Here is a 26,905-nt window from a genome sequence, read left to right on the forward strand (position 1 = left end):
ATATTTAAAAGGTTCATTTTTTTTTCATATGGATTAATAAAAATTATATTTATATCTTGAGTTTATATATAATACATCGGATTTTGTAAGAATTGTCCTTAATAAAATTAATTTTTTATAAATAAAGAAAGACCAACCAGATAATTGGAGAATTAAGAATAAATTTGTATTATCTAAGTTAAGATATATTATTTAAGGAAAGAAATAGTGATAAAGTGAAATTAATGCCAACCCTTTGAATTTGTGAAGGGGTAATGGGGCTCCATCATGCTTAATGGAGCTCAGGCACTTGTCCAAGTCCAATATGTGGGTCATAAGCAGAGACTTTAGCTAGAGTATGTGAAGATCCGCTCAGATTCAAACCATACACTTCATTATTTTTTATTGGTTCAGGTTGATATTTCAATGCCGATAACGCTAATGGCAGAATCTCCCATTTAACCTTGCGTGATCCTCTTGCCTTGTGCATGATTGATCATATTCCCGACAACGTGGATTTCTCAAAAATTATAAATTATATTATATTATAATTATAATATAAAAAATCTCGAGATTTATTAATTAGTTCGAAATTAAAGTAAATTTGTCGTTTAATCCTTGAAAATTACTAATTAATATTAAATAGAAAGCAATCAGACGATGATGTGGTGGGTTCCATCTCAAAGTGGAATTACTATTTTAACTTTATTTATTATAGAAGCATATATATAATAATTTCTCAGTAAAGCAAATGCAAATTGTAGGTGCAATAATGCAAAGAGGACTCCATTGTCATGCCACGTGCTGCTAAAGCATCCCCAACTACCAATTTTTTTAGAACTTTCTTTTCCATTACTTATTTCTAAAATATAAGCAATTGTATTTCAACAATTTTTGAAACTCAATTTATTTTATGAAAAATAATTTGTATATAAAATTTATTTTTTTATTAATTAGAAATAATTAAAAAACATGTTAATCAATGTAATTACATGCACAACGAAAGACATGTTAACTAATTCAAGAATAACTGAAAAAACAGATGGCGAATTTACTTCATTTATCACATGGTGAAGAATTCCAGCTACCAACTCTGCCAATTGCTGCGCCTCTTCTAAGCGGGTCAGTTTGTACTGGGAATCGTACATTTCCATGCAATAATAGTGTAAAAAAAGTTTAAATAAAATTAAAAAATTATTATTTAATCTTTTTAATATTTAAAAAAAAAATAAAAAATAAAAATTAATTTTTATTACATCACATGACTAAATCAGATGCTCGTCCTTTTACTGTGAAGCTATAATGGAATCCACTCCACACCCACACCCACACCCACAGCCACCTTTTTTGTTTTATTGCTTGAGCTTGTTCACACAACACAAGACCACACCAAGGCAAAGCAATTTCTGTGATATCATACTTCACTCCACAAACTGAAATTATTATATGCAGTCGATTGCATAAATGAGTAAATGGAAATTTTTTTACGCCATGTTAAAACTGTGATCATCAAGTTTGAATCATGCATGCAGCGTCCCTCCGGGTGACAATTCTACCTTCAGAACTCAATTTTTTTGCACATAATTTCTTTGGTTTTGAACTTCTTCAGATTAAAATGGTTTCTTTCTGTGGTGCATGAGAACTGAGTGGCAGAATGGGTTGTATTCGGCGTTGAGAAGCTTTTGTGGGTAGTGTTCAGTCATTGAAATTGAATGGTAATGTGCTGATTATGGGTCTCCACTGTTACTTTTGAAAAGCAAAGCAATTTCTTCACTTTACCATAGCTTCGGATGAATCCCATATAGTATACTATAAATTAACAAAAAATTATTATTTATTTCGTCTCTTCCATGTGCTTTCTACTTTAAGAAATGTTGTTAGTAAAAGCTCCCATTCGGCAACGGTGGTTTCTGCCATTGTACTGCCTACACGTGGCGGTGGGCCCATAATTTGATTTACGCCTTTCCTCGTTTCGAGTTGCTAAATTTGCTTTAGCGCCTACTTCCCACCACTGCCCAATCATTTGGTCTTGCCGACGTCAGGCTAGCTCATTCGCCCTCTTTCAAACCAACACTTTTTCTTTATTTATTTTTTATTCGTTTAGCTTTATGATTATTACTAGTTGATCTCTTTACATTGCGCGAATAATTAAAAAAAATGAATTAATTATTAAGCAAGAATAAATTTTAAATATTTTATAAATTATTTTAAAATTATTAATAATTTCATTTTGATTAATTTGAAGCCTAGATTTTCTAAGCACCATGTTTATGTGCTCGATCGATCACTTAGCAAAACGCCCAATTGATTCGGCGAACACCGTAGCTAAGTTTTCGTGCTGGAGACGAGTTAATTCAGCACATAGCCTTTGTTTTCAGCATAGAAAAGGGCCAGAGGCTTGCCTGATTTCAGATTTGGAGCAATTTCTGAAGGTCTACTCAGCCCGAATTATACATTTGGGTCTTCTTTAGTGGAGCTTCTTGTCAAGCTCAACTCCCTTATGCCTACATATATTTTTTCAAGAGAGATGATGGATTTCATTAGAAAAATGTTTTGGGCTGGGTCTAATACAACTCAATGAATAGAGGGTTAGAAATAAGAAAATAACAATTTCTTAAGGCCCAAAATAATCATATACCCATACCCAAAGTTCACATGTCTAGGAATCTTAGCAATAAGATGAAACAGTTGGAAAGTCTCCAGCAAAAAACTTAATGAGGAACGAGAGACTTATATTTTTCTAATTTAAGCCTACTCATAAAAATTTAGAATATAATCAATAAATTTAAAGCGTAATTAATAATATATATAATAAATTTAATATTTTTTTAATAATAATTAATTTATATGTAATTATCATAATTTTTATAATTTTAAGTGTTAATTAAATTATTTTTAACTATTATTAAATTAATTTAATAATATATATATTAAATTAATAAATTAAATAATTAGTGAATAAATTACTTTGTAAATATTTTAAAAATAAAAAATTAAATAATAAAGTTAAAATTTTAAAAATTAAATATAAATTTTTAAATAGAAAAATATAAATTAAGATGACTGTTTAAAATAATATTGGTATTGAAATTTTATTAATTTTTAAAAATTTTATTAATTTTTATCTTTATAAAAACGCTGAAATCAAATTGTTTAATGCATTAATTCAGAGGGCGACCATCCTTTGTATGAAATATATTGTAATTAAGGAATTATATTCCACTACCAATCACAGAGTTAGCTTCCAAAATTATTTCCGAAAAACCTTCGAAGGCAACCGTAACATCGGTGGCTGCAATAAACCAAACAATTCCTTTTTTTTTTTTTTTTTTTTTTTCTCCCTTTTCTTTTAATTTCTTTATTTATCTCTACTTTTCTTTTATTTTCTATCATGTTCTTCTTTTTTATAATTTTTAATATCCTTTTTCCTCATTTAATTTTTTAATAATATTTTTTATAAATTTTTTAAGCTAGCAATGGATTTAATATTTGATTTTTTTAATTTTTATATTAATTTACCAACATATTCTAAAATATAAAATCAATAGATCTCAAAATTTATATATATCAATATATAAAATCAACATATTCTAAAATTAATTTTTTAATAAATCAAGGAAAAGAATTATTAGTAAATTTTTTAAACATTTAATATATTTTAATAAAATTTCCATATGTAATCCCCGAGAAGTTTGTTGGAGCATCCAATAAAAATAGTTGACGTGGAGACAAACTAGCCAGCAGCAAACGTTCGCTAATGAGTTTCATTTATTTGAGATAAGTAAAATTACATCTTTAGTAATTTGATTGATCTTTCTGTCTGAATATATACAAAAAAATGAGACTGGCACATTTTGTTCTCATTCATACCACGTGGCATCGAGCATATACATGTAGATTTTGTTGAAGAGAGCTGTGAAGGTCTCGATATTATTATAGAACTAAATTGAATTTATGTCGGATAAATTTATTAAGGGAGTAAAGTGTTTTTTTTTAAAAGTGTTTTTAAATTTTTAAAAATATTTTGTATTTAAAATTTAAATTTAAAATTTTTGATAAAAAAATAATATAAAGAGAGTAATAAATATCTATGTCATTATCAAATCCAGTACTAAATTCTTAATTGCTGTAGTTGGACTTTTAAATTGGGCATCGTCCATGGCCACAAGTGTTACATTAGATGTGAAGGCCATGATGTCCACGTCAAAATAAAAATTTGAAAATGACTATTTAATTTTTGTAGGTAGGAGAATTAATTAGTTAATCATTTTACTTTAAAAATATTAAAAATTACCTGTAATTTTAAAAAAATATTCTTTTCATATTATAATTTTTATTTATTTTTTTAATTATTTTAAAATTATTATTTACTTTTTTAAATTATAATAATAATAAATAAATTATTATAATTATATTTAATTTTATCTTATTTTTAAATAACTTTTAAAATATATTTTATTATTTAATAAAGCTTAATGTATTTAAAATAGGTATAAGTAAAAAATTATATTTTTTAATATATAAAAAATAAAATAAATAAAAATTATGAAAAAAAATATTTTAATAAAAAAATTAACTAATTAATTTTGGAGATTTAATAATAATTTTTACAAATAAAGTTCTCCAATTTCTTTTTTAAAAGACATATAATTTATGATCCAGCTTGTCATTGACATAGACTACCCCACTTTTATTGAACAGGAAAGTAGTTCCCATCCTGATGGAGATAATGAGATAGTATTAAAAGAAAGGGTTGGAAATAAAATTAAAATAAAATAAAATCATTTTCTCTTTTCTGAAATTAGAAGGTGGGAGACTATAATGCTATAATTAGAAAATAAAAAAAATTATCTTACTTAAAAAGTGAGACTAATTAAATTATATAAAAATGGCGTATATTATAAATTATATATTTTTAAAAAAATAATATAATTATTTAAATTTATTTGTTAGGTCGAAAAATTTTGAGTTTAAACCCTAATCTTAAAAAAGAAAGAAAAAGCAGAGTTTACCTTGTTGTCTGAACGATGAGATGGGGATTGAGTGTATTATGGAAAAGGCAGCTGCAATCGTTTTTGAGTATTTTATATGTACATATGGAGGAGGAGGACTTCACAGCTCTCTCGAATCGCCACCGCTTTTTGTCTTCGGAGATCAGTTTTCTTTGATTTTGAGCCAATAATATTGGAGGCCCAGCGCTGCAGAGCAAGGGCTTGAGCTTGGTGATATGTATGAGAACAAAATGCGTGAGTTCCATTTTCTGACCAAACTCTTTACTACTCTGTCCCCTGTGTTGTATCTCTATTTATAGCCAAATTTGGCAATAATCGACCAAACTTTTAATCTAAACGTTTTAATATTAAAAGAAAAAAGCTTAATTTTTTCATTTGAATATAATTATAAATATAATATATTATCTAAATATAATATATTATCTATAATAATAAGATATTTTATATAATATGCTGTGGATAAAAAATTAATTTCAAATATTATCTTTGAAATATTACTTTTAAAATTTAATTAAAATTATATTTAAATATAAAGATTGAAGGTATATCTTTTAATATTATAGTAAAAAAAATTTAAAATTTTTATTAAATTGATAAATCACACTAAATTTAAATTATATCTAAATATTGAATCACATTAAATTTGTATATTAATTTTTTTTATATTTATTTTTAAATGGTGTTATTGTTCGATTCTTAAAGCAGTTAGAGTCATTTTCTTTCTTTTATAATAAGGCAAAGTCCCTCTTTATGTTGATTGAATGAGAGTCACATTTTTCTTTTTGAAGTTGCGTATATTTAATAAATATGCCAATTCAGTTAGATAGTGACTTTCTGATTTAATTTAAGATTTGAAAATAAATCTAAAATTTACCCCTTTATCTATTTGTCAAAATTTTTTTTTATTAAATTAACCCTAAAATATCTTTAAAAAAGACAAAATTAAATAAAATCTGCATACCTAGACGCTGAGGGTTTGATAATTTGTTTTGAAGCTAAGATGATTGGAGAAGGGCCACAAGTTACTACTATCAGCTTCCTTTCATTCAATCAGAAATTTGTTTCTCCATTTCTTTTCTTTCTTTTGAGTTCTGCTTAGTTAATTAATTCACAGTTTTAAGAAAAAAAAAATTACACTTAGAAGTTAACTTTATAAAGTGAAGTTAAAAAAATATATATTATGATTTCATTTATTTTCTCATCAAATTCTATGATTTATATCGTATCAAAATATATTTCGTAATTTACTTCTATTAGTACAAAGTATCATTTTGAATAAAATAAACAATAGATTCTAAAGTAAAAAACTAATCAAACCACATATTATTTTTTTATATTTTTTTAAAATTAATTAATAAAAAAATGTTTGTTTCTATCGTCTGATCTGCTTCATAGAAATAAAATTTATCCAAAATTTCTAGCGGAAGCTAATAATGATCTAATTAATGTTGGAGCAAACCTTTGGGCAAACCAACAACTCGCACCAATCCTCAAACAAAAAGCGTGAATTGACTCAAGATTTGAAGGAAAGACCAAATTTATTTATTTAAACTGCTGAATCTCACGCGATCTTCTCTCCTTAAGTACAACGTAATTTCTTTTATGAATCAATAAATCTCTCCTCAAGAAAACAAATTAAAAAGGGATCCTTCATTAAAGCAATTCAAATCAAATTGTTTAGGAAGTTTTGGCAAGGATTTTGCTAGGGTTGAGTTACTATAAAATCCTGCTAGATAGAATAGCCATAGGACCATCTTCTTTTGAGTTTTCTTTCAAGTCATGTATGGCTAAATTCTTTTCTAGTTTGAGATAGGTTTAAATTTCAATTTTTTCATGAATTGTGAAATCTAAACATTATTCTTCATCTTTTATTATTCCAATATTTATGCAAATTTCAGTTTTTATCTTTATCATTGCTTTGTTATTTGACCAATAGGGCCCATTGTTCATATTTTCAAGGTGATATATTGTTAGTTTGGATACTTAAAATCTGTAATTATTTGAGTTATTCAACAAGTAACAATTAGTGTAACCCATTAAGAAATTGCATGATCTAGCTTGAATTCACCGCGTGATTTGATTTGTTAGTTAGAATTGGGTCTCTCTAGTCTTAAGACGGTTGATAAATTAAATCCAATAGACATTCTTTGTGTTGTTTGTTGATTCGGTTAATTAGCGAATGTTTCCTAATTAATTTACACCTAAAGAGAGATTGGTTATATGTAGCATCTTCCATAATTAGATCTAATTTATTAGAATAAATAAGGGTATTTTTATTTCGATGATCAATTCTCATAACTGAAATGGATCCTAATTTTCAACTAGAATTCATTTGCATTAATTTAATTTTCTCTTCATTATTGCTTTCTTTAAGTGTACAGATTTTTATCTTGTTTTAAATCTTCATCAAAACCTCCATTTTTACTTGTTTATTTTTCCTAGTTTTTGATTGGAGATTTTTAGTGTTAATTTCTTGTGGATTTGATCCTATTCACCCTATATACAATTTATATTTGTTGAATTTGGATAGATTATTTTTGTGGCTTCGACCCCATCAAATATTTAATTTTATATTATGATTTTATTCACTCTATTTATTTTTTTATTAATTATTGATGTGGTTGAAAATAGAACTGAATTGTGATTGGTTAATCTGCAAAAGAGAAGATGTGAGGTGGTTGGCGCTTATTGACAGCCATTTCAACGCTCAGTCAGCAAACTGATAGAATGGATAAATGTAATGAATTACTTTAAGGTTAGAATGAGTGTGTAAGAATGCGTCTTTTGATTTCTGTGCATGTTTGCCTTTATACTATAATAAGATAGAGTTGTTATTGAATCTCTTGAAATTTTAACTAGTATCAACTAGTGGATAGGGGATCTCGCAGAGCACCGAGTATTATAGTGTCCTAGTCTTCCTTTTTATGGGTGAGATCTCTACGACCACATGTTAACTTATTAGATTCTTGCCACATGATTCTGTCTGATGGTGACAACTCATGACCTACTCTGGGCAATCGTCATGTTGCATTAAAGATCCCCCAATTGGTCTTTGATTCTTCAAATTTAAAAATTACAGTTGTCTTCACGATCTTGGACATGTGGCATGCACGATTTAGCTCTTCATACCTACGTCTCTATTTTTGCCAAGTATTTTAGGATCAATACTCAACTTAAAATAACCAGAACTCTTGTCCAATTATTTCGCACATCAATTCGCCAATCTAATAAATAAAATTTAAATAACTTGGATAGTTATATTAACGGGACTAACACCCAGTCAAATGTTTGGCTGTTACCATCTCCCTTAAATAATTTTATTAACGGGATTAACACCTGGTCTAATGTCTGGCGGTTACCCACTTCGTGGCCTCAACATAAATGCCCTTAGAAAATTTTTCAACAGAACTAATACCTTGTGGATCGCTTTGCGGTTACCTGGCTTGTAGCTTCCCTGGTGGTTACCCGCCTTGTGGCGTCTGTGATAAGCGTTTGTCGAAGCCGTCAAAAATAAACCTATTAAACAATCAACAATAAACTTGTAGATAGTGGCAATAGGGTCGAACCACAGGGAATTGACACCAATGATTTTCCTAATAATGACTAGGTCAAGTAAATAACAAGTAATTAAAAGAGGGGGGTTTTGATTTGATGATTAAAATTAAATAGCAAAAGAAAGCAATAATTTAAATAGATGAGAATTTCAATGAGAAAGAGATTCTAGCTGAAGTGTGAGTCTAATTCAGTTTGTTCAGAATTGATCATTGATTATTAAAGACTCCTATTTGATTTCAATAAATCAGTTTTGGTTGTGGAAGACGCTTCTCACAATCCAAATTCTTCCTTAGTTCTAGTTTGATTAGGAAACGTTCGCTAATCAAACACTAATCAACAAGTTGCCAAGGAACGTCCTTGGGGCATTGTAGCATCGAACAACTGTTGACTGCATTAAGACTTAGAAAAACCCAATTCTATCCTTGCCAACCGCGTGGTCAAGTTTAGATTATGCAACTTGATTAAATGTGTATTTGAACAACCTAAGCAATTACGGACCTAAATCATTCAAACAATATTACTTAAGCAATTTAAAAGCAATGGGCCCTTATTGATTCTAAAAGCAAAGTAATAATTATGGAAAAGATCAGTTTGCATAAATATTGAAACAAACAAGAGTTCAACAATGGAGTATTAAACCTCCCAATTCATCACAAATCTGAATATTCTCAACTTCAACTAGAAAAGGAAGGAAATTAGTCACTCATGGTGGACAAAATACACAAAGAAAAGATGAAAATAAGAAAAGAGAATTTCTGCAGAGTTTCTGGTGCTGAGAGATGATGCTGAGTTGCTGACCAGATGATGTCTTTGCTGGTTTGGAGGCTCTCCTTTTATAGCTGAAGAATTCTATCTATCTAGGGTTTTGAAATCCCTTTTTGATTTGGTGTTTGACTCCTCTTTTGATGTTGAATTTAATTGCAATTGGAATTCCTTGGATGAGAAGCTCTTTCGTGGCTCTTGGTTTTATGTTGGTAGTGATTGGGTTGGATTTGGACATCTGAAAATTCGGATTTCTGTTTTCTGCCCAATTTTTCGCTCTGCTGTCAGTTTCTGCTGTCAAAGTGATTTGCCCGGTGATTTGACCAATTTCTTCAAGTGATTGGGCAAATCACTGACCCAATCACTTTTCTGTGAGTCAGTCCAGTTTTCTGCTCTCTGTCTTCTGCGAGTGATTTGGCCAGTGTTGTCACATTCCAAAACCTGCAGATAGAAATAAAGCAACCATTAGCTTTCAATTGTACCATTCCGAAGTTAGAATAACTAGCTTCAGGGGAGGTGCTAGCTTAACCTCGAGCTAATTAGGGGAGGTGCTAGCTTATCCATAGCCATCTGACACACAATTCGTTTAAAGATAGAGCACTAAAAGTTGTGTTTAGAGGTCTAACTTGCATTTCATAATATAGTATAGTATGTGGCATCCTTTACTAAGTTATTTTATAGACGGGTAAGGGGTGTTACAAGTGTCTTCGAGTGTCTTGGGCAAATCACTGCCCATATCACTTCTGCCTGTTGCCTCCAGGTTTCTGCTTCAGCTTGATCTGGGCAGTGATTTGGGCAAATTTGGGCAAATCACTGGTCCAATCACTTTTACTGTCATTTTCTGCACTTTTTCTCCAACTCTTCAATTTCTTCCTTTTCTACAAAAACAAGATAAAAACCATAAATTAAACTAAAAAATGTGTAAATAAATAATAATAATTATGATAAAAATGTGGCTAAATTATGCTTGATCAGTCTGCATAAGATGTCTTAGATAATTTTGTTAATGCAACTAACACCCGGTCAGGAGATTGGTGGATATCCGCCTTGTGGTTTTGATACAAAATACCTTAGATAATTTTTTTAACAGGATTAACATCCAGTCAGAGACCTGGCGAATACCCGACTCGTAGCTTTGGCACAAAATGCCTTAAATAATTTTGGTTGACAGGACTAGCACCCTGTTAAGAGCCTAGCGGATACCCATCTCGTGGCTTTGGCACAAAATGCCTTAGATAATTTTGTTAGGTGGGACTAAGTTAAGTGGGACTAACACCCGGTCATCGGCTTTGCGGATATCCGTCTTGTGGCCTTGGTATAAAATGTTTGATAATTTTGTTAATGAAACTAACACCCGATCATCAGCCTAGCGGATAACCGCTTTGTGGTCTTGATATAAAATGCCTGATAATTTTGCTAACGGGACTAACACTCAGTCATCGGTCTGGCTGATACTCACCTCGTGGTCTTGACATAAAATACCTTAGGAATTTAACTAGCAGAACTAACATCCGGTCATTGGCCTAATGGATACTCATTTCGTGGCCTTTTTTTTCTCTCCACGCTTTTATCCATCCATCATTTATGATTTAAATATAAAAAAAGATTGAAGAATACTTCATAATGTTATTAATAACATTTTCATAAATTATAAACATTCTGATAAAGGACTAATTAGATTCCGTCAGAAGTTTTAATCAATATTGTTTAGGTAAGACGATATAAGAGAAGAGATAGGCTGAAAGACGAACAGTCTTATTGAAAATTTGAAATTCTTCAAAAATTGCAAAAGTCCGTTTCTAATAGCTAAGGGAGGCTATTTATAATAGAACAAAACTCTAATATGTAAAATTATGAAAATATCCAAAATATCTAAAAAAATTTAAAATACAAAATTGATCCCCTAAACGATGGAATTTTCATATCGAACTTTGTGATAGGCCTATGGCCCTTGTCACACTTTTGAAAGTCGTGCGTCTCGAATTTTCTTTTTCGAAAAACTATCGTGAGTCTCTATCGGGCGTCGACAGTAAAAGTTAGGTCCGATCCAAGTCTGCCTTAAAGTTCAAGACTAGTTGCTCCATGTCACATTCTTTTAAGAAAAAGATTCGATTATCTAACTTGATCAATTTATAAGCACCAATAAGAACCTTAGGAACCTTAAGGTCCCTTTCAATTCTCATCCCACTCACTAGTCTTGGCATTCCTATTTTTACCATACTCTACGTTTAAAAACTCAAAATTTGACTCAGGAGCTGAATATTTGTGAAATTTTATTCCTATAGACCCTTGTTGCCACTGGTCCCTCTGCAATTACGTGAATAATCCCTATGGATTCGTTTTCATCTGGATTGACTAGTGCTTGATCCATCAACTGTTGATAGGTGGCAACAGGATTCTTGATCAAAGAATCCATGAATTTGATTTTGTGAGTTTCCTTTTTAAGTACCTCGCACGCTATTTCATGATTTAGCTCTTGCACCTGTATCGCTTCAGCATTAAAACGTGAAATGAAGCTCCTTAAAAACTCACTCTCTACTTGGTGAATCTTCCTAAGTCAAAGGAGAGTTTTTTAGAAAGTATGCAAGTAATAAATGTGGATTTAAACATTATAGCAAATTGGGTAAAATTTAGAATAGAACCTGAACTCAGATATTGGTACCATTTTTGAGCCAAATCTGTGAGCATGGATGGAAACACTCAGTACAACACAAAATCATTGAGGTCTTGAAGCTACATCATTGTTCTGAAGATTTTCAGGTGATTCCTGGGGTCTGCTGTTCCGTCATATTTATCCAAACTTGGCAACTTAAATTTGGTAGGGAAGGTTTTCGCAAAGATTTCATCCGACAGGAATGAGGCATCGTCTAGGCCATAATCCTTCTCTTACTCCTTCTGGTACCTTTGCACAGTTCGGACTGGTTTTCAATCGACATCTTTTAGAGTCTCATCCGATGACTCATTATCCTCTAGCTTGGCCTTCCCTTTAGAGTACGTTTGGATCGCTTCTGTCCGAGTCCTTGGGTCTTAATGGAAGACTCTTCTCTTACTCTGGGAGCCATGAGTGAGACCTCCTCCCAAACTTTGTATTGCTTGAGAGTTGCCTGCAGTTTTTTAATATATTGGAGCATCTACTCATTATTCAGGTTATTAAGCTTTTCTCGCCCCACTACTCTTGAATTCTAAAGATCATACTCGTCATTCTCTTTAACTTACTGACTTGAGAGTTGGAATGATTGTCGTGAGCATCCACCACCTCACATTCTTTTTCTTGCAGGTTTAGTCAATTACAACACAGCTCCATTTTAGCCACGCCTTTAATTTAGTTTCAACGATATCAATACTATATATTTTATTTTTTCATTTCCTTTCTTTCATTACCATGGAGTATAAAAGTCAAAGAGTCGTGTATTGGAAGGATATTGCCTTAAGAAAGTCATATTACAAGTAGTGGAGTATAGAATTTCACCCCACGGTCCAATAATAGGAATATGTTATAGCGAATTCAATTAATCAGAAATTTAAAAAATATTAAAATGAATTTATTTATTTTTTATAATGAAATTAATTTATTTATATTTTAAAATTTTCTTAATATATAATAAACTGAATCCAAATAAATATTTTTGAAATAATAGATATAAATTCTCTTATTTCAATATTAATTTCTTGACCAAAATAAATTGGTCGGGCATGGTTCTCTTAAATTCACAACATAGGGCCGTGTAAGAAAATTATTTAATAAAATAAAAAGTAATTTATAAAATAATTTTATATTAACTTTTTTTTTTTACATCGGATAATATTGTTAGAAATAGCCAACGAATACGATACTCATAGAATAATCTTACTGAAATTTAAATTTAAATCTATTTAATATATTAAATTTTAATTTTAGATATCCATTTAGTTTTATAAAATTTTAATTAAATAATTTACATAAAATATAATCTAAAGATGAATTTTTGTATAATAAAATTTTTAAGTGTTATTTATTTAACATAAAATACTTAAGAATATAAAATATATTAACTTATATATATAGTTAATTGTTTACACAAAAGAGATTTAAGTAATATATATTTAATATACACCAATCATATTTGATGTAAATATTATTTTTAAAATTTAAATCCATCCCAAAATATATTATATAATATTTAAATTGACTTCAATAAATTTTTATTAAATTAAATATCCGTAAAAATTTATCCATAAGCATTTTGAGTAGGATAATTCTTTTAATATTTAAAATTTAGTGAATTGACTAATTTAAATTTACACCACAAAAAATTATTTAAAGAGTAAAAATTGTCCTTTCAAAATTTTAAATATTCTTATTATCCAAAATATGGATATGGTAATATGGATATAATTACTCGTAGCAAAGGTTTGGAGGGAAAATAATCAGAGAAATAAAGAAAAATAAAGAATTTTTTTAATAATTTTAATTCAGATAAAAAAGAAGTAGAATTAATTTTAAATGTAAATTTATAAAAAATCATTTTCAAGGTTGGTTGGGTTTGTGGCGTGGAGAGCATTCAACGATAACCAAATGGATTTTCTAATTCATTAAATTTTTAATAAATTTTAAAATTATTAATTGATTAAACCAAAACTATGAGTGATGTGAAGTAAATAATACCACCGTTAGAATCACGATACGTATATAAAAATTTAAAAAAGTCATATTAATTTTATAATTTAATAGAAAATTAATTTATACGATAATCAGATTACTAATATTCTTAATCTAACTAAAATTTAAAATGAATGGATAAATCTCTTTAAATGTCATATTATAAATGAGAATTAAATATGAATATTATCAACCTTATCAACTTGATCGATTAAGTGGATCCAACTCGATATGGATTAGGTGAGCTAAATACGACCTATTGAAATTAAGGTAGGATACTGATCTCCTATACATAAATCATTCCTTTAATACATCACCGAGATCATAAATACGCATACGAAAAAGTAAACTGCAATGACGTCTTTGATAGATAGAGATATAGACTAATTGGCTTTGTATTTATTATCCAACCGTCCATCGTTAATAAGCCGCTTGATACATTTACAGGAGTACATTTTCGTCTAGTCCGATGAGAAATAATACAAGGGATGTCAAAACTATCAAGAATATATATACAATTGATTTAACTAAAAGAAAGAACACTCTCTTCAATACCTCATTTAAGATCTTAAAAACATTTCATTCCTCGTCAAATCAATTACAGTTTATTAATCTGTCCATCAAATCAAATCACTGTCTAAATAACCGTATTCAGTGACTCACAGAATCTTAGTTCATCAATGAAAAATTAAATTTAATTAAAATTAGAAGATTTTATCATATACGTTAATAAAATATTTATTTTATATTATTAATTAATTATAAATAAAAATATATTTGCCATATTTTATTTATAAAATAATTAATTAAACACTTTTACTTATAGTAATCTGAAAGATAAATTTAATACATTTAGAATTTGAAATAACTTAGATTTAAATCCTTTGAAAACTTAAAAAAGTAAATTCAAAATAATTTAAAATTTGAATGACAATCTTTTTGCCTTTGTAAATTATTTAAAAGGACAACAAATTATCATTATTTTAAGTAGAAAACAAAGAAAAAAAAAAAACACAAGAACTAACTCAGGGAATAGAATTTTCCAGCCAATGATTAGCTAAAAGAGGAAGCAACCTGCAGAGGCCTATCTAACTGAACCAAACCAGGATCTTGAACTCTAGGATACTTAGCTAGCCAATCAACACACCCATTCATAATTTCATTAGTTCTCACTAGTTTTTAAAGAGTCTTTTTCAGTGGCGGAGCCAGTAGCTTCAATTTGATAGGGCACCACCGGCACCACCGACTGCGCTGTTGCGACACCTTCATCCCTTCAAAGCATTTTCCGGTCGCCGGTACGGCACGTGCCCCCTTACCGTACCTTCCCTCCGCCCCTGGCCTTTTTCTCGGCCTTCTTTAGTTTTTTATTGTTAGGGTTTCGTCCCTTAGATTTTTAATCACTAATTGGTCTTTCTCTCCCTTTAGATAGGGGAAGCCATCCTTTTTCAAACGAGGAGAGATGCTTAGCAGCAATTATCTGTGTTCTCCAATTAGGTCAAGTAAACATGGAAAATAAAACTTTGCACACAGATTCAACATTATACCTAATTCATTATGAAACCCGATGGAATGACTCGCTAAAGTCATCTCAAAGAATACAGCAACCCGGATGACTTTTACGGATCGGGTCAATAATTGCAACTCAACTTATGCTAGAAAATTTTATGCAATTGAAATAACTTTAGGAATTTGTAAAGCAATATTATCCTATACAAAATAAAAAAAATAAAATAATTATCTTTATTAATAATGTTTTAATTTACATGAGATATTATCATGATACAATGAATTATGTCTTCCATATATAACAATCTCTTCATGAGATCAAAACATCACTAAAATCCCACATGAAAACATGAGATTATTTATTTATAGTTGCACCCTACGTTAGAGTAAATGCTTCAAAGGGAAGCATATGTGTAAGCAACCTCTTGGAGAATAGCAAAGAGATCATTAACCCTTGAAAGCATTAGCTTGTGACCTCCACCTGCCACCACATATACTTTCTCTGGTTTATAGTTTTCTATTTGCCATTCATGAAATTCTTCTGTCATTATTTTGTCTTCGTCCCCATAAATATAAATTTTCTTAATCGATCCATAACCTTTGTTGGTGAAAAATTTTCGCTTCGCTAAAGTTTCTCGAAACGGAGATCCCTTCCTTGTCAACATCTTTCCCAACTCAAGATCCTTCAAGAAAATGTATATAGATGAAAATTTAGATTTATCTAAACAAATATTAGCCCAAACTAGGTAGTTAATGTACTGGTTAAGAATAATTTTCAAAAAAAGTATGACACATACCTCTGGATGACAATCTGTATATATATAATTTTCCATAAGATAGTGACCTAATTTCAATGTGGTTATAGTGTCGACACCATTGGTATATGTCTCAAACACACTGTCTTTCCAATCCGGAAATACCTCCATAAACTGTTTGAGCATATAATCAAGAGAGAGTAAAATTAAAACAATATTTTTTTCTTATTTCTTTATAACTTCCATAAAGAAAAGCAAATCTAAGTAGAGTATAAGTATATATGTATACCTTGTCGAGAACATAAGATGGGTTATGAACGGTATCCGGCATTAGGGAATTGTGGAAAACTGCAGCTGCAATTTTCTGTGGGTATTTATCAGCAGCAATGGCAACATTGAGGCCTCCACAGCTCTCACCAACAAGAATTACCTTTTCTCCTTGAGGGAGTGTTTCTAAAAAGTTCAACAATGGTTCAGAATAGGCATCAAATGAATCAACTTGCTCAATTATCCTTGGGTCCATACCACTAGCTACGAGGTCCAATGCAGTGACCTTGTGGCCAGCTGCCTCGAGCACAGGCTTGAGTTTGTGCCAAACCCATGCACCATGGCATATGGTATGAATCAGAACAAAATGGGCTACAACCATTTTCAGATATAAATCAATATCTATCTATGTAACTCTTTAAGATGGTTTGCTCCTCTAAATTTCGTTGTGCTTGAATGGTTTTGCATGTAAACTATATATAGAGAGAAAGCAGATGCCAGTTTCCCGACGCCACGTGTAATAGCCGACAAGATACAGTTAGCCTCGTTTTCCACGAAATTCAAAGGTCCACTAGTCCTTAGATTTGGATATGAGTGCGAAGTTACATAGGTAGACTTTTGATTAGTCTCATGGTCAAATGACCGAGTTAGCCGGTTTTGATTTTTGTTTTTCCTTTTTGAAATTGGCCAGTTTTGAATTGGAACGAAATATTGGACCGGAATCAAATTAACTTTATAAATCGACAAGTTGTGGCTTTGGAAAGGTGAATTATAATAAGATGAATAAATTAATGAATCTATTCCAATTTATTTTTTTAATCATACTTATCATGCAGAGTACGTCGAAGCTTCAATCCAACCACAAATTCAAAGTGATTAAAGCAAGGAAAGTGGGGGAAACCAATTTAGTTTGACCCAAAACTAATTTATTACCACTTTTCTAGCTAATTAATTTAAAATTTAACCCAACAATTAAATGAATAAAATTATTATTTTTTATTAAATTAACTTACTAACGCAAAAAATTATCCAAACCCACAATAAAAAAAGAAATATTTTAAAACGTTAATTTAAAATATTTAAATCACTCAATATACTTGTCAACTGGGTTGATATTGAAAATTTAAACTCTAATTTCGGATCATTTAACCCAATATTTAAACATTTTAATTCAATTAGAAAAAATAAAACTACTAATTAATTCGATATTTAGGCGTGCCTTTATTTCAATATAATTTAGATTTATCAAACTCAATTGAAAGAGCTCTTCTAATCAGATTTTTTTATCGATAAAGTTTGAACTCAAAATCTTATTAACGAGATGTTTATATTTTTTCATCAATTTAAAATGTAATTTTTTTCATAGGTGAAATGAATATAAAAGAAAGATTTTATGCGAAGATTCAACGTTGCACCAACCCATTTTAATTTTATTCAAAATTGTTATGAACAACAATACCTAAAGTCATTTTTGTAGCAAAGTCATCCTCGTTACACCAATTCGGGCGACTTTGACTGCACAGGTCAATTACTGCAACTTCTTTTTCTTGGTCCCTAGGCTAAGTGAATTTTTTGTGTAGAGAAATATAATTTCATGCATTTCAATTAAGTATTTAAACTTAAAATTGTGATAAATAAATATAAATTTTAATGACATGATATTAAATAAATAAAAAAAAACTAATTGCAGTTTTAATATTATTGTAATGGTCGCACTTAAAATAAAAATAAATATAACACATAAGGGGAAGAAATTGGTGAACTACTATCTCTAGTGGCTAGAAGTCCAAGCGACTCTCTACATGGAGGACTAAAATATCCAAAAATTCAAGTTTCTATTATGAATATAAATGTTACACAATTATAGTTTTACTTATATTATAACTTCGATCACAACATAAATTCTATTACTAGAAAAATAAAATTAGTTAATATCAAAATATATTCTAGATTCTTGCATAAAATTTATACATGTAAAACTAAAACCTAATTATGAATTCTAAAAGGCTAAATTATATGTCATAATAACATGTATAATATTAAAAATTCATTAAAACTAAGGAGATATAAAAATTGGAAATTAGTAAAACACAATGAATAATTCAGGTAAACATAAATATCTATTTTAGATAATAAATCTCATCTAAATTAATATTAAATTCTATTATTTTCGTCAAGATCGTAACACTTTATACGTAATTTGAAAAAGACGTATGGATTTTTTCACTTGATCTGATTGGACATTAGAAAATCCAATTTATGGAGTACAAAGATCAGACATTAATTAGCACCCCTAATTTCACTAATACCTGGAACAAGCATGCCAATCTTTTCAGTATTCGTACTACACACGAGAATTAAATATGGAGACTATAATCTCAATAAAAATCGTGCAGATCGAGCATGATTTGATAACCTCCCACACGATGGTCAACCCTTCTAGCCCCCTCTAAAATATTAAATGTGCATGCAAAAAGTCTGACTAACGTGACGTATACGGTAGACAAGGTATGGATTGAATCTGCACCATATTTATTAGTCGCCTGACAAACCTGCTAAAAGTTGTCCACATCTGATCTGATGAGATTGACAATATCTGATCTGATGAGATTGACAATAGATATTCTCGAAGTGACTCAATCAGTATATAAATCACAGATCTAGCCCAAAAAATGAGCTCTCTCTAGTTCTCTCACGGGCTAATCTCTAGCAAGTCAATCTACCTTTGAAATTTCTCTCTCATACACACATCCGCATAAGAACTCCTAGAATACATGTACTATGAAAAATCCCTTTAAATGCTTTGTTATTTATTCACTTTTCTATATACTAATGAATCTCAGATAATTTTTTGATCTAAGTTGAGCGTCGGGGTCTTTATTGGGGCATCTTTGGTTGACTCTTGACCGTCCTTTTTGTTTTGCTGTATGACTTTCTCAAGAACGACTATGGAGGACCTATACAAAATTAATCACAGATCAACAATCAATCCATCGGATCGAGCCGTTATTCAACTGTTGCGTTTGACCACTTCACTAAATCTCAATTTATTAATAAGTTATCAGATTAATTGACTATATTTAGTTTTAAAATAATAACAACAAGTCAAATTTTTAGATAATTTATATTTAGTTTCATCTTTTATAGTTATTTATTGATAACCAAATAAAACGATGAATGCACGATTTTATTTTTCTCTAACCTTTAGAGAGAGACTTTTCTCTCGATTTTAAGAGTTTTTGTATGTTTTTTAGAGGTACCATTCTCTCTTATTTGTCATACATGAGTCGCCCCTTTCTATTTGGGCAGGAATGGCACATCATTTCCTGTTTGAAAAGTATTTTTTTTCCTCTCTTCCTATTTTGGTAGGTTATATATATACATATATTCAAATACAAGTAATTTTGGTAGAGAGGCTTTATTTTTTAATATGTTGGTTATTTTCTGGAAGGCGATGGAGTTGCATGCAAGAATTTCATGTCTGTTGCAATGTTATAGACTCCATTGCCTTCTTTTTTTGTATTTGCTTATGGTTATGCTTGTACTTACAGGTTCTTTGTTCAACGTGAGCTTAAACATAATAGAGGAGATAGTTTTAAGGCTGTTAGAAGTAGAGATAGCAATGGGAAGTCTCTAAAGACAGAAGACACCCATGAAATAGCCACTGACGACTCTATCTCGATTTCTATACTTGAAGAGAGAACCATAGATAAGTTCTTGAAATAATTAAAGTTAAAGCCTTCTCAATAGCCATAAACTCAACTGCATGAAAGTCTTTAGATCCAACAAAGCAAGAGAAAATGCATAAACTATATGTGTTGCACAAGACTCAAACATAATAAACATAAAAAAATAATGTTTTATTAATAAAATCTTAACATACATAAAATAATGTCATCACACAAGCCGCTAAATTCCCATATAAAAATGTGGCATAATCTATATATGTAGTAACAATATGTGCTTCAAAGATAAGCATATGTATAAGCAACCTCTTGGAGAATACCAAAGAGGTCATTAACCCTTGAAAGCATTAGCTTGTGACCTCCACCTGCCACTACATATACTTTCTCTGGTTTATAGTTTTCTATTTGCCATTCATGAAACTCTTCTGTCATTATTTTGTCTTCGTCCCCATAAATATAAATTTTCTTAATTGATCCATAACCTTTGTTGGTGAAAAATTTTCGCTTTGCTAAAGTTTCTCGAAACGGAGATCCCTTCCTTGTCAACATCTTTCCCAACTCAAGATCCTTCAAGAAAATGTATATAAATGAAAATTTAGATTTAGCTAAACAAATATTAGCCCAAGTTAGGCAGTTAATGCACTAGTTAAGAATAATTTTGAAAAAAAAATGTATGACACATACCTCTGGATGGCAATCTGTATATATATAATTTTCCATAAGATAGTGACCTAATTTCAATGTGGTTATAGTATTGACACCACTGGTGTATGTCTCAAACACACTGTCTTTCCAATCTGGAAATACCTCCATGAACTGTTGAACAGCATATAATCAAGAGAGAATAAAATTAAAACAATAAATTTTTCTTATTTCTTTATAACTTCCATAAAAAAGCAAATCTAAGCAGGGTATAAGTATATATGTATACCTTGTCGAGAACATAAGATGGGTTATGAACGGTATCCGGCATTAGGGAATTGTGGAAAACTGCAGCTGCAATTTTCTGTGGGTATTTATCAGCAGCAATGGCAACATTGAGGCCTCCACAGCTCTCACCAACAAGAATCACCTTTTCTCCTTGAGGGATTGTTTCCAAAAACTTCAACAATGGTTCAGAATAGGCATCAAATGAATCAACTTGCTCAATTATCCTTGGGTCCGTACCACTGGCTACGAGGTCCAATGCAGTAACCTTGTGGCCAGCTGCCTCGAGCATAGGCTTAAGCTTGTGCCAAACCCATGCACCGTGGCATATGGTATGAATCAGAACAAAATGGGCTACAACCATTTTCTAATATAAATCTTTCTTTTTAACTCTCTAAGATGGTTTGCTCTTCTCTGTATTTCGTTGTGCTTGAATGGTTTTGCATGTAAAGTATATATAGAGAGAAGGCTGATGCATGTTCACAAAATTCAAAGGTCCACTAGTCCTTAGATTTGGATATGAATGCGAAATTACACATAGGTAGACTTTTTGATTAGTCATGGTCAAATGACCGAGTTGGCCGGTTTTGATTTTTATTTTTTTTTCAAATTGGTCGGTTTTGAATTAAAATAAAAAATAAATTAAAAATTAATAGGATTGGAATCAAACTAACTTTATATATAAAGTGACAAGTTGTGGCTTTGTATATCATTTATTAGTGGTCTCTTTGCATGTGATACATGAATTATCATAAGATGAATAAATTAATGAATCTATTCGAATTTACTTCTGGGCACTTTTCTAATTAATTTAAAATTTAACTCAACATTTAAATGGGTAATTTTTTTAAGAAATGAACTTACTAATTCAAAAATTATCCAAATTCATAATTAAAAAAAAATTATCTAAAATTACGTTGATAAATAAAATTCAATTTAATCTAAAGTGCATTTTTCTAAGTTAAATAAGTAAAATTTTATGCGGAGATTCATCCTTACACCAATCCATTTTAATTAGATTCAAAATTGTCATGATCACCAGCGCCATGACCTTCCTAAAGTCCATTTTTGTAGCAAAGTCATAATCTCATATTACACCAATTCGGACGATTTTGACTGCACAGGTCAATAACTGCAACTTCTCCTTCTTCCCCACGCTAAGTGAATTTTGTATAGGGAAATATAATTTCTATATTTTATAAGTCTTTTCTTTGAAATCATGAGTGGAAAAATTTATATGAAATTTTAAAAATATTCACTTCTCATCAAACCATTTACAGCTCATCGAATTAAATTGCGATCCATCCCACATTTAGTGACCTTTTGAATTTCGGTTGCCATTTGTGAGTAATTAGAAAGACTTGCAAACAATAGAAATGTTGCTTATTTTTGGATATTACACCATTTCAATTATTTATTTTAATTTGTTAGTTTAAAAAATATATCATATTCTATGAAAATCTTTCATCTTTGAAAACATAAATTCAAAATTTCTATTCTTTAAAAAGGTTATATAAAACTCACTGGCTACGAGGTCCAATGCAGTGACCTTGTGACCAGCTGCCTCGAGCACAGGCTTGAGCTTGTGCCAAACCCATGCACCGTGGCGTATGGTGTGAATCAAAACAAAATGGGCTATAACCATTTTCTGAGATAATCTATATATCTATTGATATAACTCTTTTAAGATGATTTTTCTTCTCTATTATTCGTTGTGCTTGAATCCTTTTGCATGTAAAATATATAGAGAGAGAAGGCTCGTACACGTGGCTCCCGATGAAATGCTTTTAAATTGATGGACTTGTCATTAGACTCGGTGGAATTTGAAGGGTTTGACTTTTTTTTTTTTTTAAAAAAAAGAAATTATTTCATTTTTTTTAAGAACGTGGAAGAATTTAAGGTTAGTACATTAACCTTAATAAATAAATGTTTTTAATCATATTGAATGTGCAGGGTACGTCGAAGCTTCACTCCAACCATAAATAAATTAAAATATTCCAATTCCAAGTGATCAATTCGAGGAAAGTGGTGTAAGAACATTAAGCAGAAATGGGTAGTTGTCTTAAACTATAAGATCATACCCATAGATTTGTAGCACGCACATACAAGGAAGGTACACATTCCAATTGGATTTTGGTCAATTGGTCATGAGAGCTTTCGCAGAAATCAGTAATCAAGTAAATTTATTTCAAATTTCTTGTGGAAAAAATTAAGAATATCAATCGGTGGCGGCCAATTAGCAAGGTAAATGAAAAATCCATCACCCACCTGTGAGAATTTACGAAATTATTTATATATTTTTTACAAACTACCTTTTTTATTTTGTATATTTTGATTTAATTTTTTTTTTGAAATGGGTATATTTTGATTTAATATTGTATATTTTATAAATATTTTTTAAAAATGTTTTATTAATTAATTTTTTTAGCAAAGATTATTAATTAATTGAACAGCGTGAGATATCCATCTGATTCAAACCTGTATTTTCCTTATGCTAATAAAACTTTATGCAAAGATTCAACAACGTACGAAATCATTTTATATTGGACATAGTTGTTATGAAGACTTTTGTGCACTAAAGTCATATTTGAGCAAAGTCATCTCAAATCGTTCCAATTCGGATGAGTTTGACGATTCGAACCAAAAAGCTTATCCAAATTCACGATTAGAAAAAAAAAATTCAAATTAAATTTAAAACAATTCCAATTTAGATGACTCATCATACCTGCTACCTCTAAATTAAGTATAACAAACCAAAAATTTCTTAATGTAATAGAAACATTACCTGATCAGTTCATATTGAAAATTTTGAGCTCTTAGTTAAGGAAAATCTAACTAAATATTTAGTAATTTTTAAAATATGATTCAATATAAAAATATTAAAATTTGATTAATTAATTCAACAGTCAATTCAACATTATACCAAGTCATTTTTTAGCAAAGTCATTCGAATAATTAGGATGAGCTTGACGGATCGGGTCAATTAATTGACAACTCAACCAATGAGAGGAAAAGATTAAAATATTTCAATTTTAATTATATATATATATATAAAAGGAAAAGGCTTGATAACCAAAAGAATCTTAAACTTTAATTATCAGTTTTTCTCAATTTTATATACATATTTTTAATTTTACGGCAGATTTAGATCGAATTTAATTTTATCTACCAACATTCGATAAAGATTCATGATAACTTTTCAAAAGAAAATTTCGAAATACATAATTTTTAAAAGTGTAACGAAAGTCGCAGGTCTAATCACAAAATTCTATAAAAATTTCATCACCTAGAAATCAATTTTACAATTTAATTATTTTTTCAAATATTTTTATAATTTTACACATTAAAATTTTTTTCTATAATAAATAATATTTTTTAACTCTTAGATACTCACTTTTCAATTTTTAAAAAATTTAAATAAAATTTCTTTTAATCTATTTTTTATCTTTTATTGTCTTAATCAAATGATATTGATTAAAATTTGTAACGAATCTAAATAATAATTTATTATTGAATCATAATAAACACAAAAATAAAATAAAATAATATATTTTTATTAATAAAATTGTAATTACATGAAAAATAACATCATAAATTCAACTAATAATTAGTTGCATTATACATCAACAATCAATAAATAGCCCATAAGAATCTCTTCGTGAGATTATTTAAAAGACCAAAACAATAAGTTCTTACATGAAATAGTAGCAGCCATACACAACAGTACATGCTTCAAAGCTAAGCATACATATAAGCAACCTCTTGGAGAATAGCAAAGAGGTCATTAACCCTCGAAAGCATCAGCTTATGACCTCCACCTGCTACCACATAAACCTTTTCTGGTTTGTAATTTTCTATTTGCCATTGATGAAAATCTTCCGTCATTATTTTATCATCATCACCATAGATGTAAATTTTCCTTATTGATCCATAACCTTCCTTTGTAAAAAATTCTCGTTTGGCTAATATTTCTTGAAACGGAGATCCCTTTCTGGTCAACATTTTTCCCAACTCCAAATCCTTGAAAAAAATATACACGTAAATATATAAGTGAAAATGTTTTCATAAGATTTTATAACAATATATTAAAATAAAAAAAAATGATATATACCTCTGGATGGCAATCTGTGTATATATAATTCTCCATTAAATAGGAACCTAATCTCAATGTAGTTATGGTATCAACTCCATTGGTGTACGATTCAAATATACTATCCTTCCAATCTGGAAATACCTCCATAAACTGTTTCAAAATATATAATTAAGAATGCAACCATTAAAACAGCTAACATTTTCTTAATTTAATTTTTTCTAAGAACTTCTAACAAATCTAAGCAGGATGTAAACATGTATATACCTTATCAAGAACGTAAGATGGACTATGAACAATGTCTGGCATTAACGAATTGTGAAAAACGGCAGCTGCAATTTTTTGTGGGTATTTATCTGCAGCAATAGCAACATTGAGGCCTCCGCAGCTCTCGCCAACAAGAATCACCTTTTCTCCTTGAGGAATTGTTTCCAAGAAGTTCAACAATGGTTCAGAATAGGCATCAAATGAATCAACTTGCTCGATTATCCTTTGGTCAACACCACTGGCTACGAGGTCCAATGCAGTGACCTTGTGACCAGCTGCCTCGAGCACAGGCTTGAGCTTGTGCCAAACCCATGCACCGTGGCATATGGTATGAATCAAAACAAAATGGGCTACAGCCATTTTCAAATATAATCTATATAACTCTTTAAGATGGTCTTCTCTTCTTTGTAACTCGTTGTGCTTGAATCCTTTTGCATGGAAGCTATATATAGAGAGAAGCTCATACATATAGCCGCCAATAAAATGAATGCTTTTACATTGATAAGACTTTTTATTGGGCTGGTCAAATGACTCGGTTTGCGCAGAAGTCTACCTTTGATATTTCAATTCTTCAACTATGAAAGTTGGAATGTGAAGGCGTTGAGATTTTATTAAAAAATTATTTCTATTTTTTTGTCAGAAGAATAGTAAATGACGGAGGATAATATTATATTATGAGAACATGCAAGAATTTAGGGTTAGTACATTAACCTTAAAAATCGACAAGTTGTGGCTTAATATATTATAAGATCAATATTAAGGGTTGAAGTGCCTAGGACGATGCGTTTGGCCCAAGAAAAAAAATCTCAGATTTAGGTCCATTCAATTCTGGTTTGATTTTGATTTTAATTTTAGATAAATTTAATGATTTTTTCCCCAAAAAAAAAATTATTTCAAGATTAGAGCGAAGAAGTTGGTCCTAATACAATTTAAAATTATAAATATTAAAATTATAAACAATAAATTATTATAAATATTAAAATTATAAACACTAAATTATTATAAATTATTAAAATTAAAAAAATTAAATTATTATAAAAAATAAAATTTGAAATATCAAATTATTATAGTCTAATAGTAAATTTTAAGAAAATGGGTATTTTGTTGATGAAATGAAATTTTAGAGATTGAATTATTTATTATTAAAATAATAAAAATTTATTAAATTTTAAAAACTATATTATAAATTATCCAAATTTTAGTGGGTATTATGACTATTCCGACATTTTAGAGATGGGAGATATCCGGGGGACAAATTCTCCCAGACAAGTGTTGTCAATTGGCATGAATTATTGAAATTTATGCACTCCATTATTGATTATGTGACCTGTTATTTTCATAAATAAAGAGATTTAAAAAATTATTATTTCGTGTAATTTTTTTTTTAGATCTAAAATCTCTCAAATTTATTTAGATGCACTTATAATTAAATTAAACATGTGACTGTTTCGTATATTTAT

General features: G+C 29.6%; 3 protein-coding genes and 1 long non-coding RNA gene across 4 annotated transcripts; all 4 read right to left on the reverse strand.

Annotated features, from left to right (window-relative positions):
* Nucleotides 1-4,533: 4,533 nt before the first annotated feature.
* On the reverse strand, nt 4,534-5,279 carry LOC110627962. Its single transcript, XR_002489942.2, has 2 exons — nt 4,992-5,279; nt 4,534-4,696 (listed from the first exon to the last, which is right to left on the reverse strand). It is a non-coding gene; the product is annotated as an uncharacterized LOC110627962 (long non-coding RNA).
* A 10,426-nt stretch (nt 5,280-15,705) lies between these two features.
* LOC110628741 ((S)-hydroxynitrile lyase) lies at nt 15,706-16,923 on the reverse strand. Its single transcript, XM_021775540.2, has 3 exons — nt 16,498-16,923; nt 16,251-16,382; nt 15,706-16,136 (listed from the first exon to the last, which is right to left on the reverse strand). The coding sequence occupies exons 1-3, from the start codon at nt 16,855-16,857 to the stop codon at nt 15,849-15,851; spliced, it is 780 nt and encodes a 259-aa protein (XP_021631232.1). The 5' UTR covers nt 16,858-16,923; the 3' UTR covers nt 15,706-15,848.
* A 3,384-nt stretch (nt 16,924-20,307) lies between these two features.
* Nucleotides 20,308-21,503, reverse strand: LOC110628615 ((S)-hydroxynitrile lyase). The gene is made up of 3 exons (XM_021775388.2): nt 21,093-21,503; nt 20,846-20,977; nt 20,308-20,728 (listed from the first exon to the last, which is right to left on the reverse strand). Exons 1-3 carry the CDS (start codon nt 21,450-21,452, stop codon nt 20,441-20,443), a joined length of 780 nt encoding a protein of 259 aa, XP_021631080.1. The 5' UTR covers nt 21,453-21,503; the 3' UTR covers nt 20,308-20,440.
* A 3,120-nt stretch (nt 21,504-24,623) lies between these two features.
* On the reverse strand, nt 24,624-25,846 carry LOC110628616 ((S)-hydroxynitrile lyase). Its single transcript, XM_021775389.2, has 3 exons — nt 25,446-25,846; nt 25,200-25,331; nt 24,624-25,108 (listed from the first exon to the last, which is right to left on the reverse strand). Exons 1-3 carry the CDS (start codon nt 25,803-25,805, stop codon nt 24,827-24,829), a joined length of 774 nt encoding a protein of 257 aa, XP_021631081.1. The 5' UTR covers nt 25,806-25,846; the 3' UTR covers nt 24,624-24,826.
* Nucleotides 25,847-26,905: the final 1,059 nt, after the last annotated feature.

Source organism: Manihot esculenta, chromosome 12 (assembly GCF_001659605.2).
Source record: "Manihot esculenta cultivar AM560-2 chromosome 12, M.esculenta_v8, whole genome shotgun sequence".
Taxonomy (NCBI): domain Eukaryota; kingdom Viridiplantae; phylum Streptophyta; class Magnoliopsida; order Malpighiales; family Euphorbiaceae; genus Manihot; species Manihot esculenta.